We start from the raw sequence: 15,990 nt of genomic DNA, 5'->3' as shown, positions 1-15,990 counted from the left end.
CTCCGAAATGTTGAATTCAGTTAAATGCCACGAGTGCACTAAAGAGTTTGCTAAAGTGTTCAGCTACAACATGCTTTTTCACTTTTGTGTTACAGTTGTACTTAAAGCAATCGCGACTGTTTTCCACCTCCTTGATGGGATTTGCTTTGCAGGTTTGGCCAGAGTTCCTCCAACGTGGCGACAAAGGTCTCTGCGGACCTGTTTGAGAACCTCGGCTGCGCGCGCGGGATGATGTGGCTCCCTCCTGCGCGCCTGGGCGCCTTTAAGATGTAAACTCATCCGCGGCTTTTCGCTCTCAGGCAATCTCCATTTACCATGTGAAACCGTTTTAACTTAATGAATGCCTACACAAGTTAAAGATTTTCCTCAAATTTACCCTGGAATATTCCCTTTTCTTTGTAAAATGACTTAAAGTGGCGCAATGCTTGTCTCAGTGTTTGGCAATGTTGGGTAGGGTCATAGATGTAAGAATGAGTTGGTGACGTTAATTAATAGTGGTAAAACGCGCAACCCTGGGAACACACATTGTAAGCAGCTCATCAGAGAAACGGAGAATAAAAGGAGTTTGCAAACAGGTTTAATAAATTTCAATCAGAGATTGCACAGTTTTAATCTGAAGTTTGAGTGTTCATTGTAGTATCACTGAGTTCTGGCGCTTTGTACCACTGTTTTCACCAAAACATGAGGTTTACACAGGGAATGAAGCTCCTCGGCGAGTCCAGGAAATGCCACGGCATTGTGGAAGTTATGTCTGAAACCCCCAGTCAATGGAAAACTGGTTTCACGCTGCCATCACTACAAACACGAGCTTTCACACATCCCGAGGGCCAATCGTTGTTGCTATTATTATTTCAGGTGATTGCCTCATTCACCAGCCACGGCTACTTGCTTCCCAAGAGAAGTTGCCCCTGGCGGGATGGGGGTGAGTGGGTTAGGGTGCATTGGCGGTGTGGACCGCCCCCGGAGGCCCAGGCCGAGCGGAGCGCGGCGCGTAGGGGGCGCCAGGGCACGGCGGCTAACGCACCAATCACGGCGCAGCGGGGCCCTATAAATACGCGGTGCGCCTGCTTGGAGCGTCAATCCTGCTTTAGCAGTCATTCTGGTTGACTTCTTGCTGTAGTTGTCACAATGGCCGAGACCGCTCCGGTCACTCAGCCTGCCTCCGCTGCGCCCGAGAAACCCGCTCCTGCTAAGAAGGCGGCCAGGAAGCCCGCGAAGACGGGATCGGCCTCCAAGAAGCCGGCTGGTCCCTCCGTGTCGGAGCTGATAATCCAGGCTGTTTCCAGCTCCAACGAGCGCAGCGGGGTCTCCCTGGCCGCGCTCAAGAAGGCGCTGGCGGCCGCCGGCTACGATGTGGAGAAGAACAACAGCCGCATCAAGCTGGGGCTCAAGAGCCTGGTGAGCAAGGGCACCCTGGTCCAGACCAAGGGCACCGGCGCCTCCGGCTCCTTCAAGCTCAACAAGAAGGCGGTTTCCGGGGAAGTCAAATCTAGCTCTGGAAAGGCTACTGGAAAAGCAAAGGCCACCAGCGTGCCTAAGAAGCCGAAGAAAGCCGCGGCAGCTGTTGCGAAAAAGGTCACGAAGTCTCCAAAGAAAGCGAAGAAGCCTGCGGCAGCAAAGAAGACTTCCAAGAGTCCCAAGAAACCCAAAGTTGTGAAGCCCAAGAAAGTAGTCGCAAAAAGCCCTGCCAAGGCTAAGGCTGTGAAGCCCAAAGCCACTAAGGCAAAGGTTACTAAACCCAAGGCTGCCAAACCCAAGAAGACGGCACCCAAGAAAAAGTAAAGTTCTGGTTGGAAGCTGCTTCCAGTAACCCAACGGCTCTTTTAAGAGCCACCTATATGGTTGCAGTTGAGAGCTGTACACACTGACACCGAGATGGAGGTTGCTTAGGGGTTAGAACCTCATTCAGGTGCACCAAAGAGCTTGGGCAGATTCCATACTTCCGTGTTCTGGGGAGCTGTGGCGGTCTGGGCACTTGTTCCTCTGGTCCCCAGGGTTGGGATATTGCAGGCGTGGCTGCACGGGCAGAATCTCACCCAGGCCTTCCCCTTGGGCAGCAGAAGCCACTTTGCACCATCTGTTAGGGACTTCAGATAAGCAGGGCAGTGCTCTTAGTGGGGTGCTGAGTTAGCTCCACCCTGTATACCTTTTTTCATAACAATAGGGTGGCCCAAAACAGGTGGGGAAGAGCTTAGGAAATGAGGCAGTGGGTGGGTAGAGACAGGGCCTGCTGCTCTGCCATTCCATACTGAGGGCTTGAGGCCCTATTGCACCTGGAAAAGCGAAAGAAGGCCCACGTGTTCCGGATCAGATGCGGATTGGCAACCCTAAAAGAAGCTCCTGGTTTCAGACTGGACCAGTTCTGGCTCTGTATGTTACATGCTGGCTTTTACTAGCCGCTTTCTCGCAAGTATGTATTTATTTATTTATTTTAAAGATTTAAGTATTAATTGAAAAGGCAAAAGCAATTGAGTTCAACTGGGAGACAAGAAAAATCTTAGATCTGTTGGTTCACTCCCTAAATGGCCACAAAGGTTTGAAGCTGAGCTGATCCAAAGCCGGGTTCCTCCTCCGGGTCTCCCATGGTGGTGCAGGGTCCTAAAGACCCAGGCCAACCTCTACACTTCCCAGGCTGAATGGGAAGTGGAGCAACCAGGATATGAAGTCACACCCATGTGGGATATCCAGCACTTGCAGATAATGAATTACCCTGGGAGTTGCTGCACCAGCTCCAAATAAATCTTTAAAAATGGCCAAATGTTGCTGATGTGCTGGAAATAGCACACCTTTCCAGAAATGTCTGAGATAGTTCCTGCATTACTCATCAAAATGTGGTCTCAGTGGTTGCTACCACCCTAAAGGGTGTGGGTAAATTAACTTCACATGATTACTGCTCTGCATAGCCATGGCTGCTCCTGGCTCCTTTCTGTAGGGTTACTGGCTACTTAGAGAATAGTATGCCTCTCTCTTGGTCATTTTCTTATTAGTTTGTCCCAGTATTTTTTAAATGCATTATTAATTAGCCTTATTTATCACCTGTGTTGTAGAAATCTCCTGCTGTAGTGTCATTTTGCATTTCAACTGCTTATACTTCTGATCCAGCTCCCTCGCTGGTGCCCTCTCATGGCTTTGGGTGATGCCCAGTGCCCGTGGGAGACCCAGATGGAGTTCTGGGCTTCTGGGTTTGGCTTGGACCAGCTGCAAGGATGGGCCAACAGATGGAAAAACTCTCTCCCTGTCATTCTGGCTTTCAAATAATAAAATTTGTGTGAAAATAAACACACCAAGACATCTAATTCCCCACCACTGTGTTAATCACAGTTCTCCTTCCAGTATTTTAATATGCAAATGTAAACAAAAAACACATGCAGTTTTCCTCCTCACTGCTTTTTAGGGCAGAAGATCCGTCTCCATACCACTGTCCACTTAATTTTTCCTGGAGCAGTGTCCACAACAGAACGGAGATCTGCTTCCTCCTCCCCGTCCACAGGAACACGATTTACATATCATGAAGCAATAATGTCTTAGTAAGCATCGCAATTCCCATAAGTAAGTCCAAAAATGGAATATTAGCCAACCCTTCAGAGCCGCCTTACGCTCATTTCCAGTCACAAGCTCATTTGTCTTCGCTAGATATAGCCCCCTGTAAGTAAGCATGCCAGTTTTTGGAACTTATACAAAATGGATATCAAGCAAATGTAGACTTCTGTATGTGGAGTCTTTGACTTAAAACATCAAGTTTGAGCAGATTTGTGTTGCTGTAAATGTGATTAATTTATTTCTAAGGTTGTATGGCAGCCCAGCTTTTGAGTGAGCCATGATGTAGCCATTTCACTGTTGAAGGGCATTTGAGTTGTTTCTCTTTTTGAGCTGCAATAAGCAATGCTATGCCTATTCCTGTGTTGTGTCCTGGTTTATTATTATTATTCTGTATGTGCACGTATCCATATACCTGTGAGTGGAATCATTGGGTTAAATTGCAGCCTCTTTTTGGACATGTATCAGCTTGGGTACAATAGAATGAAAAGTGAATGACAAGTTAAACCAAAATTTTAAATAGATATGAATAACTTCACAAACGCAGCATTGACTGAAATCTATATGAGAGTTCCTGTTCTTGCACATCATACGTAATAGATTTTTAAGTTGAGATTGTTAGTCTTTCAAAATGAGCACTGGTTTCTCACTGTATTTTTATATTTTCTACCAGATTATTTATGTAATAAATAAATACAACATAATTAATGTATTATGCATTTTGAGTGCTGCATTCACTCAGCATTATTTTGTAAACATTTTTCAGTGATTTTTACATAATCATTTCTGGCAGCTGAATTATACTTCATCAGTACATAGCCATGATTACAGTCCTATGCATATTTTATTCATAATACACATTTGCCATGAGCTTTTGAAAACCTTTAGTACATATGGATTTCAAAAGTGTTACTCTAAAACAAACATTTTTTTTAAAGATTCATTTTTATTATTTTTTTTTTATTGGAAAGGCGGATATACAGAGAGGAGAGACAGAGAGGAAGATCTTCCGTCCGATGATTCACTCCCCCAGTGAGCGCAACAATCGATGCTATGCCGATCCGAAGCCAGGATCCTGCCGGGCCTGTTTTTGCTCATTGTTAAAGACTGAGCTGTGTGTTAAATGCCACAGACTGAATGGCTTTATAAAAGAAATATAGGGCCCGGCGTAGTGGCCTAGTGGCTAAAGTCTTTGCCTTGCACATGCTGGGATCCCATATGGGCGCCAGTTCTAATCCTGGCAGCTCCACTTCCCATCCAGCTCCCTGCTTGTGGCCTGGGAAAGCGGTCAAGGATGGCCTAAAGCCTTGGGACCTTGCATCCATTTGGGAGACCCAGAATAAGCTCCTGGCTCCGGATCAGCGCAGCACCAACCATTGTGGTCACTTAGTGACTGAATCATCAGATGGAAGATTTTCCCCTCTGTCTCTTCTCCTTTCTGTATATCTGCTTTTCCAAAAATAAATCAATCTTAAAAAAAAAAAAAACAACATAGCTGTGCATTCAGTAGTCTTTGATAACTTCATGGAAATGATCATTACGGATAAAAGTATGCACAGATCATGAATTATCATTGCATCAAAAAATCCTTATATATTTTAAATGATTTGTTCATTTTTATTGCAAAGTCTGATATACAGAGAGGAGAAGAGAGAGAGGAAGATCTTCCATCTGATCATTCACTCCTCAAGTGGTCGCAGTGGCCAGAGCTGAGCTGAGCCAAAGCCAGGTGCCAGGAGCCTCTTCTGTGTCTCCCACAAGGGTGCAGGGTCCCAAGGCTTTGGGCCATCCTTGACTGCTTTCCCAGGCCACAAGCAGGGAGCTGGATGGGAAGCAGGGCTGCCCGGATTAGAACCGGTGACCATATGGGATTCCGGTGCATTCAACGCAAGGACTTTAGCCACTAGGCTATCATGCTGGGCCCCTATATTTTATTTTTAAAATTTATTTAGAAGCCAGATAACAAGGAAGGGGTTGGGGAGGGAAAGAGGAAGAGAGAATGAGACAGTGATTCTCTGCCTTCTGGTTTCCTCCTCAAAATGGCACAACAACCAAAGGATGGGTGAGGCCAAAGCCTGAGCCAGGAACTCCAGCCAGGTTTACCAAATGGCTGGCTGGGACCCAAGTCCTTAGGCTATCCTCCAGTATCTTCCCAGTTCTATTAACACGAAGCTGGGGCTCAAACCAGTGCTTCTTTTTGGAAGGCCAGTGTTGCAAGTAGCAGTTTAACCTGCTGCATCAAAATATCACCCTTAAAATTTATCTTAAACATCTTATTTATTTATTCTCTAGGTAGACCTCCCATCCTCTGGTGTACTCTCCAAAGGCCAGTGTGAAGGTGGGAGCTGGAAAATCTAGAGCCGATGGCAGGGCTCCAACTGCTCCTGCCTACAGAGTGCATGAATAGCAGAAAGCTGGAGTGAGGAGTGGCTCCTGGGAACAGAACCCAGGCATTTCAGTGTGGGACATTGGTGTCTTCTCCCTTTGGCCAAACAGTGATTTTCCTCATGTAAAGAAACTAGGCAGATGCATTAGATACCACCCTGCAACCCTTTACTGTGTATTCAATCTTCTTTCTCTTAAAAAAAAAAAAAAGAAAAGATTTATTTTCTTGGAAAAGCAGATTTACAGAGAGAAGGAGCAACAGAGAGAAAGATCTTTCACCCATAGAATCACTCGACCACAATGGCCAGAGCTGAGTTGATCCTGAGCTGAGCTAAACTAAAGCCAGGAGCCTCTTCCGGATCTCCCACATGGGTGCAGGGTCCCAAGGACTTGGATCATCCTCTACTGCTTCTCAGACCAAACAGGGAGCTGGATGGGAAGTGGAGCAGCCAGGACACAAACCGATACCCATGTGGGATGCTGACACTTGTAGATGGAGGAGTAGCCAGTTGAACCATCATACTGAACTCTTTATTTAGTCTTAATTCCCTCCATACTAACCCTATGTTTAAATATAGTCGCCTAGCAAGTAGGACTTCAGCATAGAAATTTTGCTGGGAAGACAAAAATTCAGTCCCTAACAGACTGCTTTCTTGTTAATTTGCAAAAACTTTTTTTTCCCTTTGTAGTCGGGGTACAAGCTCTTTATCCAACACCTTAATGTGTTAAAAACACTAACTCTATGCCTTGCTTCTTAAATCTTTTAAATGTAACTTTGAATGAATCTAACTTAATGTAATAAACCTTTTACTATAGATCTTTTCCCTGTTTTTTTTTTTTCTTTAATTTAAAAAAATCTTTTTATTCATTACAAAGGCAGATCTACAGAGAGGAGAGAGATCTTCCATTCACTGGTTCACTCCCCAGATGGCTACAACAGCCAGGGATGGGGCAGGTTGAGGTCAGTAGCCAAGCATTTCTTCTAGGGTGATGTCAGGGGCCCATGGACTTGATCTATCTTCCACTGCTTTTGCAGGCAAATTAGCAGGGAGATGGATTAGAAGAGGGGCATATGGGATGCCAGCACAGCAGACAGTAATTTGGCCCACTGCATTACATCACTAGATCTGCCTTTTCAAATCTTAAGAAATAATTATATATGACAAGGTCATGAAAATCCTTTATTGTGTTATGAAATTAGAAGAACAATGCATGGTTCTCAAGATTCCCTTTACCATTAAGGACAATAATTTTCTAGGATCAGAACTCTCTGAAAACTGCTACACTAATGGTTATAATTCATCATAGTCAAAGGATGCAAATTTAAGTCCATGAATGAGAGGTACATCAGACATTGTCATGAATTAAATTGTTCCTGTATTCCACTCACCTCTGGAGAATATATTTATGTCCTTACTCCCAGGATGTCAGAGGGTGGTTGAATTTGGAAATAGGGAGGTTGTAGGTGCAGTTCCTTAAGATGAGACCATACTGTGGAAAGATGGCCTGTATTTGTGTCCTTATAAAAAGCTGATTATCTAGGGACCGGCACGGTGCCTTCATAGGCTAAGCCTCCATCTGTAGCATATGCATCCCATATGACCGCTGGTTCGAGTTCTGGCTCCTCCATTTATGATTTAGCTCCTTCCTCATGGTCTGGGAAAGCAGCAGAGGTTGGGCAAAATCTTTGAGCCCCTACATTCACATGAGAGAGTTGGAAGAGGGTCCTAACTTCAGATGGACTCAGCTCCAGGACATTGAGGCAGTTTGGGGAGTGAGCTACTAGATGGAGGATCTCTCTGTTTCTCCTCTGTGTGTAACTCTGCCTCGCCAATAATGACCATATATGTGTGTGTGCATATATGTGTATGTATATACATATATATGTATGTGTGTGTGTGCATGTATATATGTAAGAAATCTGGCCATGTGGAGATGTGAGGACAGAAACACAGGGAGAATGCAATGTGACAACCACAGTAGAGATGAGTAACACAGCTGCAAGTGAAGGAACACAAAGTTTGCCAGCAGTCCCAAAAATTAAGACGAGGCAGGAGGCTGGTGCTCTCTGTATCTACGGAGCTGAGGTGTGGCTGGGTCGCTGGGGCTGGATGATGGAAACACCATGGGGCAAAGTTCAGATACACAAATAGAACTGGAAATACAAAGTACGCTGGAAACTTGTTGTCAGGAAGGAAAAGCAGTGGAGATAGGCGAGCACTGAGCCCTTGTCTTTGGCAGTGTTGGCTATCTCCCCTGAGCCCATTCCTAGCCCAAAGTTATTTTGGTTTTCACCCATCATTAAATTCATGTTCATCATTTTATGGCCAGTTTTTCCACACCCACATGAAACTTCTTCCAAGTGATTGATAATGCAAGAAAGAAGACTCCATAATAGCAATTTCGAGCTACAAATGTGGAAGAAGCTTAGACAGCCTCTAAGGAACTCCCTACCAAAGGCCAGTAACTCCATAGGAAATTTAACTCTGGAGCTTGACAACGGAGTGAGCCACCATGGCTTTGAGGATGAAGACTAAAGGAGGAAGCTACGTGTCAAGAGTCTTGAAGCTGCAAACCCTGCCTCTGGGGCGGAGGTGCCAGGTTCCTCAGGACCAAGGGGCTCCCATATCCCTTCCTGATAAAACCAGAGATGTCAACCAAATGTTCCTAACATTTAAAAAATAAATTGTATTTATTTATTTGAAAGTGGGGAGAGGGGAGAGGATGGCAGAGTAGGGAGGGATGGAAACATCTTCCATCTGCTGGGCTGGGCCAGGCTGTAGCTGGGAGCCAGAAATGCAATCTAGGCCTCTCACAAGAAAGGCCTAAATTCTCGAGCCATTCCCTGCTGCCTCCCATGGTTCACATTAATAGGAAGCTGGAATCAGGAGGGGAAGCTGCAACTCGCAACCAGGTGTTCCAGTGCTGAATGCAGGCATCCCGAGCAGCTTCGTAGCCTCTTTACCCCCATGACATTTTAAAGTTACACATGTAATCTCTAAGTGAGCTTGTCTGGTGGAGATGTGAGTGTTGCTCCATCCTCTGGGCTGTAGTGTCCAGCATTTCCCTTGGGATTGTTTTTTTTTTAAAAACAGAGAATCTAATTTGGTGAAAGTGACCATAACTGTTGGAGGAACCTGTATTTCCATAGTACAAGGTCCATTAAAACCCTGTTGTGCTGATTATTTTAATCCTCATTCGCTGACAGCTTCCCTCCATGCACACACCCCTTTCCTTAACGCCCACTGATCTCCTCTCTTACCTCCACCAACCTCTCAGAAGCTTCTCAGCTGCACCACACAGTGCACCCAGTCTGCTCAAGACACAGAATGTTTCTAAAAGGTACAGATTGGCAACTACAGGGACATAAAATAAGCTGGTACTTCTGGGAGGTCAATGAAACAGGTGCTACTGCGATGCTAGGCTCTAGGGCTTGAGCAGGGAGGAGTTGGCAAATTTTCTCAGGAACAAGAAGAAATGAAAAAGAAAAAGAAGGAGGAGGAGGGATGGGGAGGATTATTTACCCAACATAGAGAGCCCTGTGGCCGACGGCAGCAAGTCGCAGGAGAAGGCTGAAGCCGGAGGCCTCTGACACTCGCGTCTGCAATGCCTATGCATGCATGTAGAAAAATGGTCATCCACTTAATTTTTTTTCAGAACAAAAGTATCATTTATCTTTCTACATTCTAATTCATTTCTGTAGCTCATACTCATTTGTATTTTGCCTTTTGCATTTTGCACTTTTCACTAGATTGCTGTTTGTAATAATCCTTCTTTTTACATCAGATTTTGCTTTTTTTTTTTTAAAGATTTATTTTTATTATTTTTTCATTGGAAAGGCGGATATACAGAGAGGAGAGACAGAGAGTAAGATCTTCCGTCCGATGATTCACTCCCCAAGTGAGCACAACGGGCCGATGCTATGCCGATCCGAAGCCAGGAGACTCTTCCGGGTCTCCCACGCGGGTGCAGGGTCCCAAAGCTTTGGGCCGTCCTCGACTGCTTTCCCGGGCCACAGGCAGGGAGCTGGAAGGGAAGTGGGGCTGCCGGGATTAGAACCGGCACCCATATGGGATCCCGGGCGTGCAAGGCGAAGACCTTTAACCACTAGCGCCACCGCGCCGGGCCCATCAGATTTTATTTTTAATTAGAGTTAGCTATCAAAGACATTGCACCTTCCAAGATGTAACTGCGCTTAACAATGTCTGACAGTGGCTTTAATTGAATGCTTTAAAGATTTCTACATTAAGGTCAATTCACATTAATGTTTGCAAATACAAATATTAACATCCTTAACACTCCCAAACAACCAACTGGCGATATGTAAGACTTGCTCTCTTTTGAAATGATGCGAAGACTGAAACAAGCTCAGTCCAAGTCTCTATCTGACGACGACTAAGTCATCACTAGTGAACTCGTAGGCGGGAGCTTCAAGGTTGAGGGGTGCGGAACCTTCCCTGATCCTGCCAGCAGCATCATAGTGTGACCCACGGCAAGGGCAGTAATAACCACCATAATCTCCTGCATTTGCCATGGGTCACGCAACCAAGATGAGTGCAGACACCTATCAGGATAACGCACTCGGGTTTCTTTACTCAGTCTAAATCATGCTGTGGGTCCGTCAACTGGGACACTTTGATTTCTGCTTCCTGGTCAGTTTCCCTCTGGGTTCTGGGCTGCACAAACAGGGGCTTGCCTCTCCACTGGAAAGCCATGTTTTTGCCTTCTGAAATATCAGATAACTTGATTTCAATTTTCGACGTGGCCAACACATCCGCTGGAGCACTCATGCTGGAAACAAACCGGGAGGCAGCATTCTTGGCAGCATACGCGGCACCCACAGTAGCTGTTGCTGTTACCAAGTATGAGAAACCTTTTCTAGCTTCGCTGCTGTCTTCTGAAGACTTGGTGCTATCTAAAATTTCATTGCTTCGATAGAGAAGTCAGGCATTCTGACACCTGTACCGGAGTAACGAACAGAGAGTCAGGGACATTAAGACCCACGGGGACGATCACTCAGCGACTCCCGGCACAGGAAGGGTCACTTCACGTCCAGCACGGGCGGTTCCAGGGTGGCGAGCACCGCGGCCTGCACCAAGGGCCACAGCACGCCCGCCACCCCGCGGGACCTGTCCGACAGTTCTGGCACAAACAGATCGGAGCGGGCAGCAACAGACAACATGGCAACAGCTGCTTCAACCGCCAAGCCAGTCACAGAGACGACCCTCTGCTGCCTAATAATCCTTTTTAAATGCAGCACAGTTCATTACATGTGTTGATATGACCATATTTATAAAAGCCTCTCCTCTATTTGTAATTCTAGAATATTTTGGCTGCCCCAATACAGTTCATAATTAATATAGTTCTGAAATTGGATATTGGCTCTGTTTGAATTGATTTCCTAAACTATGTTCTAAAGTTATGACCATTTATAAGGTATTCATGATATTAATGTGTTTTTTAAAATTTATTTTATTTTATTATTGGAAAGTCAGATACACAGAGAGAAGGAGAGGCAGAGAGGAAGATAGTACCTCCGATTATTCACTCCCCAAGTGGCCATGATGATGGCCATGATAGCCGAAGCAGTGCTGATCCGAAGCCAGGAGCTAGGAGCTTCTTCCAAGTCTCTGGTGTAGGTGCAGGGTTCCAAGGCTTTGGGCTGTCCTCGACTGCTTTATCAGGCCACAAGCAGGGAGCTAGATGAGAAGCAGGGTTGCCAGAATACAAACCGGCACCCATATGGGATCCCAATGTGTGCCAAGGCAAGGATTTCAGCTGCTAGGCCACAGCACTGGGCCCTAATGTGTTTATTTTTATCAGGATGTTCAATTTTATTTTTAAAGTTTTTTTTTTCAAATTAATCTATATTTCTTGGAAAGGCAGAGCAGATATATAGAGAGAAGGAGATTCAGAGAGAAAGATCTTCCATCCATTGGTTAAATCCCCAAAATGTTGCTAAAGCTACAGCTGAACTGATCCAAGCCAGGAGCTTCTTCCGGGTCTCCCACATGGGGGCAAGGTCCCAAGGCTTTGTTCCATTCTCTACTGCTTTCCCAATCCATAAACAAGAAGCTGGATGGGAAGTGAAGCAGCCGGGATTAGAACTGGCACTCATAGGGGAGCCTAGTACTTCCAAAGTGAGGATTTAGCCATTCAGTCATTGTGCCATGATGTCCAACTTTAAAAAGCCACAAACTGAGCCCAGTGTGGTGGCCTAGCGGCTAGTCCTCACCTTGAACATACCAGGATCCCATATGAACACCAGTTCTAATCTCGGCATCACCACTTCCCATCCAGCTCCCTGCCTGTAGCCTGGGAAAGCAGTCAAAGATGGCCCACGGCCTTGGGATCATGCACCCATATGGGAGACCTGGAAGAAGCTCTTGGCTCCTGGCTCCAGATTGACCCAGCTCCAACCATTGTGATCACTTGGTGAATGAATCATCAGACAGAATATCTTCCTGTCTCTCCTCTTCTTTGTATATCTGACTTTGCAATAAAAATAAATAATTAACAATAACAATTATAATAATAATAAAAACGAAGCCCAATCTCCGGGTGAGAGCTGGGCACACTGTATGCTAAAGGGTGAGAAGTCTGCGTTGAGCCACCAGGGCCAGGGTCCCATAGGTGGGCAAGCCTGGCTTGTGCTGGCCCTATCCAGCATGTTGGCTCTACAGTCCAAGGGTTTCCCCTGCTCCTGCATCTCAGGTTCTAGCTGGAACCCTGTGGCAGCGCATCTCCTGAATGACCGGAATTGGTTTGAGAATGGCCCATGAACTGCCTCTTTTATGACATCTTTTCAAAACTTCAGCTTGTTTCTGAATTATGTCAGTGATGATGGCAAGAGTGTGGGGCTGCGGCTGTCTTACACTCCTGTGCAGCCTCAGAGGGTCCAGCTCTAATGGCAGCGTGACTTGGGTGGCTGGGCATGGAGGAGCCTGCTATCAGAGTAGCAACAGGAGAACAAGCACAGTGGTCTGTCTGGAGTTGCCTGACTCACTAGACAAAAAGCCCTTGAGATGGCCAGGTACTCTGGATCCACTGGACTGTCCCAGGGGCCCAACCTGTAGTGAGTACATTGCTGTGTCAGCTCTGACATGGAGGCCATACTTTTCTGGGATCATGAAGGCTCAAACAGAAGATAGACCTGGTCCTGATGCCACAGGGTGTCAGTGGCCAAGAGCTCCTCTGTTGCAGGACTTGTATGTGCGTGAGTGTTTGTACATTGGGGTAGGAGCTGGGCAATGTCTGAACACATCTTACATGCTGGGATCATTGCCTCAATTACATCTGAGAAAAGGCCCGGGGAGCTGGTGTCTCTTGTCCACTTTCATTTAGCTGAGAAGTATAATAGAAAGTGGGTACAAATCTGACTGATGTCATAGAAGGGGGAATGGTAAATAGATTTTTATAAACTTCACCTAACTCAGAGTATCCAAGGTTCTAAAGTATGAACCTGAGCGAGCCAGCACAGAGGAACACCATGCACTGGTAAGATTCAAGAATCCTTTAAGTTGCCTCATGCCCTGAAGACCTCTCAACTCCGAGTTACAGAACAGCAGGAATTGGAAAGGCAAAAACCACAATTCAGGAGGGATTCGGGGGACTGAACTAATGATAAATACTGTCAGAATGAAAAATTATGAAGTTTAGAAGCTTTTGTTGCTTAGCCAGGTGATATTCATTTTTCTCCCACTCACACTTTAACAGCCTCACCTGCTTGACCTTCTTGCCAAGCAGGATGCAATTTTCTTGACTGGGTTACAGCCTCATGGGTTGGGTGATGTGCCTTTCCTAAGACACAGCCCAGCTCAACATGGAGTCCCTTATGTCAGGCCTGTTACTTCAAAGGCAGGTGCTCAGGAGTTGCAGCAGGATATAAAGCAGTCCCGTCCACAGGGGAGGTAGATGCTAGGATAAGGACATAGGGAAACAGGTGGCTGAGATAGCATCCAAGGGCAACGGATGGAGCTCTGAAGACAGGACACAACCAGAAGCCTGTGGTGAGCACCTGGAGACTGGGAACGGGGCAGACCGGGGCGTGGGAGTCTGGGGACCTGGGCTTTCTTTCTCACAGAAGCAGAGTTACCCATCGGCTTTCAGTGGCAGCATTTTCCTGGTGGTAGTGTGATATGTAAGAAAAACATATTAAAAAATGTTCTGCGCAGCCATTGAGAGTTACAGTAATAAGTGTAAATTATGAGTGGTTAAACTGAAATACCCATTACTGTTATTATGGGTATTGAATTACTTAACAAGTTCTATTTGGAATTTAATATATATTTAATAATTAATGAAGATAATGTGCTATTAAATATTTTGTAATTAAAAAACCAACATGGAAAATATTTAAAGTATTAAATGAAAACATACTGCCGACACAGAATTAACTGGAGATGCAAAGCTGGTACTATAGCCAGAACAATAAGGAAAAAAACAAAACAACTAGAAAGCATGTGCCACATCTCCTGACCAGTGGCAATTGCAAAATGCTACAGTAGAACAAATGTGTTTGTTGTGGAGAACGTTTTTAAGACCATAAAGTTGATTGTATTTAGAATTATTTTCAGCAAATACCGGGAGAGTTTGATAAGATCTTTTCTTCTAACAGTACAAAAACAAGTATTAATTGCCTAAAATAAAAATCAAATATACAACATAAAACTTCTAAATGGTTTTGAATAGGATCCAAGATAGTACAATGACTTGGATTCTTGCAGAAAAAAAATGCTGGCTTAGCTTGCTACTCAGTTTCCTGCTAATGTTCACGCTGGCAGGAAGCAAGTAATGGCACAAGTCCTTGGGTTCTTGCCACCCACTCTGGCAGGAAGTAGTGCCCACTTCCTGAGCTTGGTCTAGCCCAGTTCCAGCTGTTGTAGGCTTTTGAGGAGTGAACCAGGAGATGTAAGTTTTTTTTTTCCTCTCTACTTGTGTAACAAATAATAATAATAATAATAAAAACATTTATGATATAACAAAATGGGCAAATAAGACCACATATTAAAATACTCTACAATGCTATAGGAAAAACTCACACAGAAAAAAAAAATGCAAGATCAAACTTGTATATGTGAGAAAGGGGTTACCATCACTGTATGCATTTTCCCTAATATTCAATGTATATTGCTGTATTTTGCAGTATTTTATAATAAATAATTAAATGTTAAGTGAATGATTAAGTATTTACTTCTGTAAAGGGACAAGAAAGGCGGTGATGGCATTGTGTGCCATCTGTGAAAAGTGGCTTGGGACGTGGATGGGGCTGGTTGTTAGGATGGGATCTAGGAACCAGTGGTGCCAGGAGAGGGAGAGGGAGAGAGAAGGTGGTCAGGCCAAAGCAGACACATTCCTGACATGGTTATCAGCACGAGCACCATGCATGCCGGCTGAGCTGTGTAGACACATCTCACCCTCACTCCTCTAAAGGTGAATTGTCAGTTATCGGGAGCCTCTCTAATCCCCATCTGGTTGAAGGGAACACCAGGAAAGGTATTCTTTTTATTTTCAGGCTATTTATGTGACAGATATGTGTCTGCTGCTGCTGAGGTTTCCCAGATTGGACTCATGAGAAGCTTGACTAGGTGGGAGTGGGACCTCTGTTTCACGCAGCCTCTTTAGTTCTTTGATGCATTTTACTCAGGATCTTAAATATATGTAATTCTCAAGTTCAGACACTGCCTCACTGAGGTGGACAAGGAGGTGCATTAACAGGAAGCTAGATCAGAAGCAGAGCAAGCAGGACTCAAGCCAGCATTCCAGTATAAGATGATGTGTCACAAGTGGTGGTTCAACCCTTGATCACAACAAGGGCCTCTCAATGTGACCTGCTGCCTTCATTCATTCTGTCTTCCAGATAATTGCCTTCCAACAGAGCTATAGGCAGCTGTTTACATTTTAACAAAATTGAGTAACATTACATATCCACATTTTAAGCGCTTGGTGGTCTCCTTGTCCCTGAGACAATGCAGCTCAATGTAACACGGACAATGGAAATTCCCTAGTCACTACAACGACCCTCCCTGATCTAGCCTGATATGATCCACCAATTACAGATATTCAAAT

The 15,990-nt window shown here is 45.1% G+C and overlaps 1 protein-coding gene and 1 pseudogene across 1 annotated transcript; one reads left to right on the top strand and one right to left on the bottom strand.

The window, feature by feature from the left end:
* The first annotated feature begins 1,098 nt into the window (after positions 1–1,098).
* Positions 1,099–1,866, top strand: H1-1 (H1.1 linker histone, cluster member). Its single transcript, XM_040967614.1, has one exon. It carries the CDS (start codon positions 1,129–1,131, stop codon positions 1,780–1,782), a length of 654 nt encoding a protein of 217 aa, XP_040823548.1. The 5' UTR covers positions 1,099–1,128; the 3' UTR covers positions 1,783–1,866.
* An 8,396-nt stretch (positions 1,867–10,262) lies between these two features.
* LOC121147795 lies at positions 10,263–11,104 on the bottom strand (annotated as a pseudogene).
* Positions 11,105–15,990: the final 4,886 nt, after the last annotated feature.

The sequence above is a fragment of the Ochotona curzoniae genome, unplaced genomic scaffold (assembly GCF_017591425.1).
Source record: "Ochotona curzoniae isolate NIBS_2020 unplaced genomic scaffold, NIBS_Ocur_1.0 scaffold_461, whole genome shotgun sequence".
In the NCBI taxonomy this organism is placed as follows: Eukaryota; Metazoa; Chordata; class Mammalia; order Lagomorpha; family Ochotonidae; genus Ochotona; species Ochotona curzoniae.
Note: the sequence above shows the minus strand (reverse complement) of the source record. Positions and strands in the feature narration are given on the sequence as shown.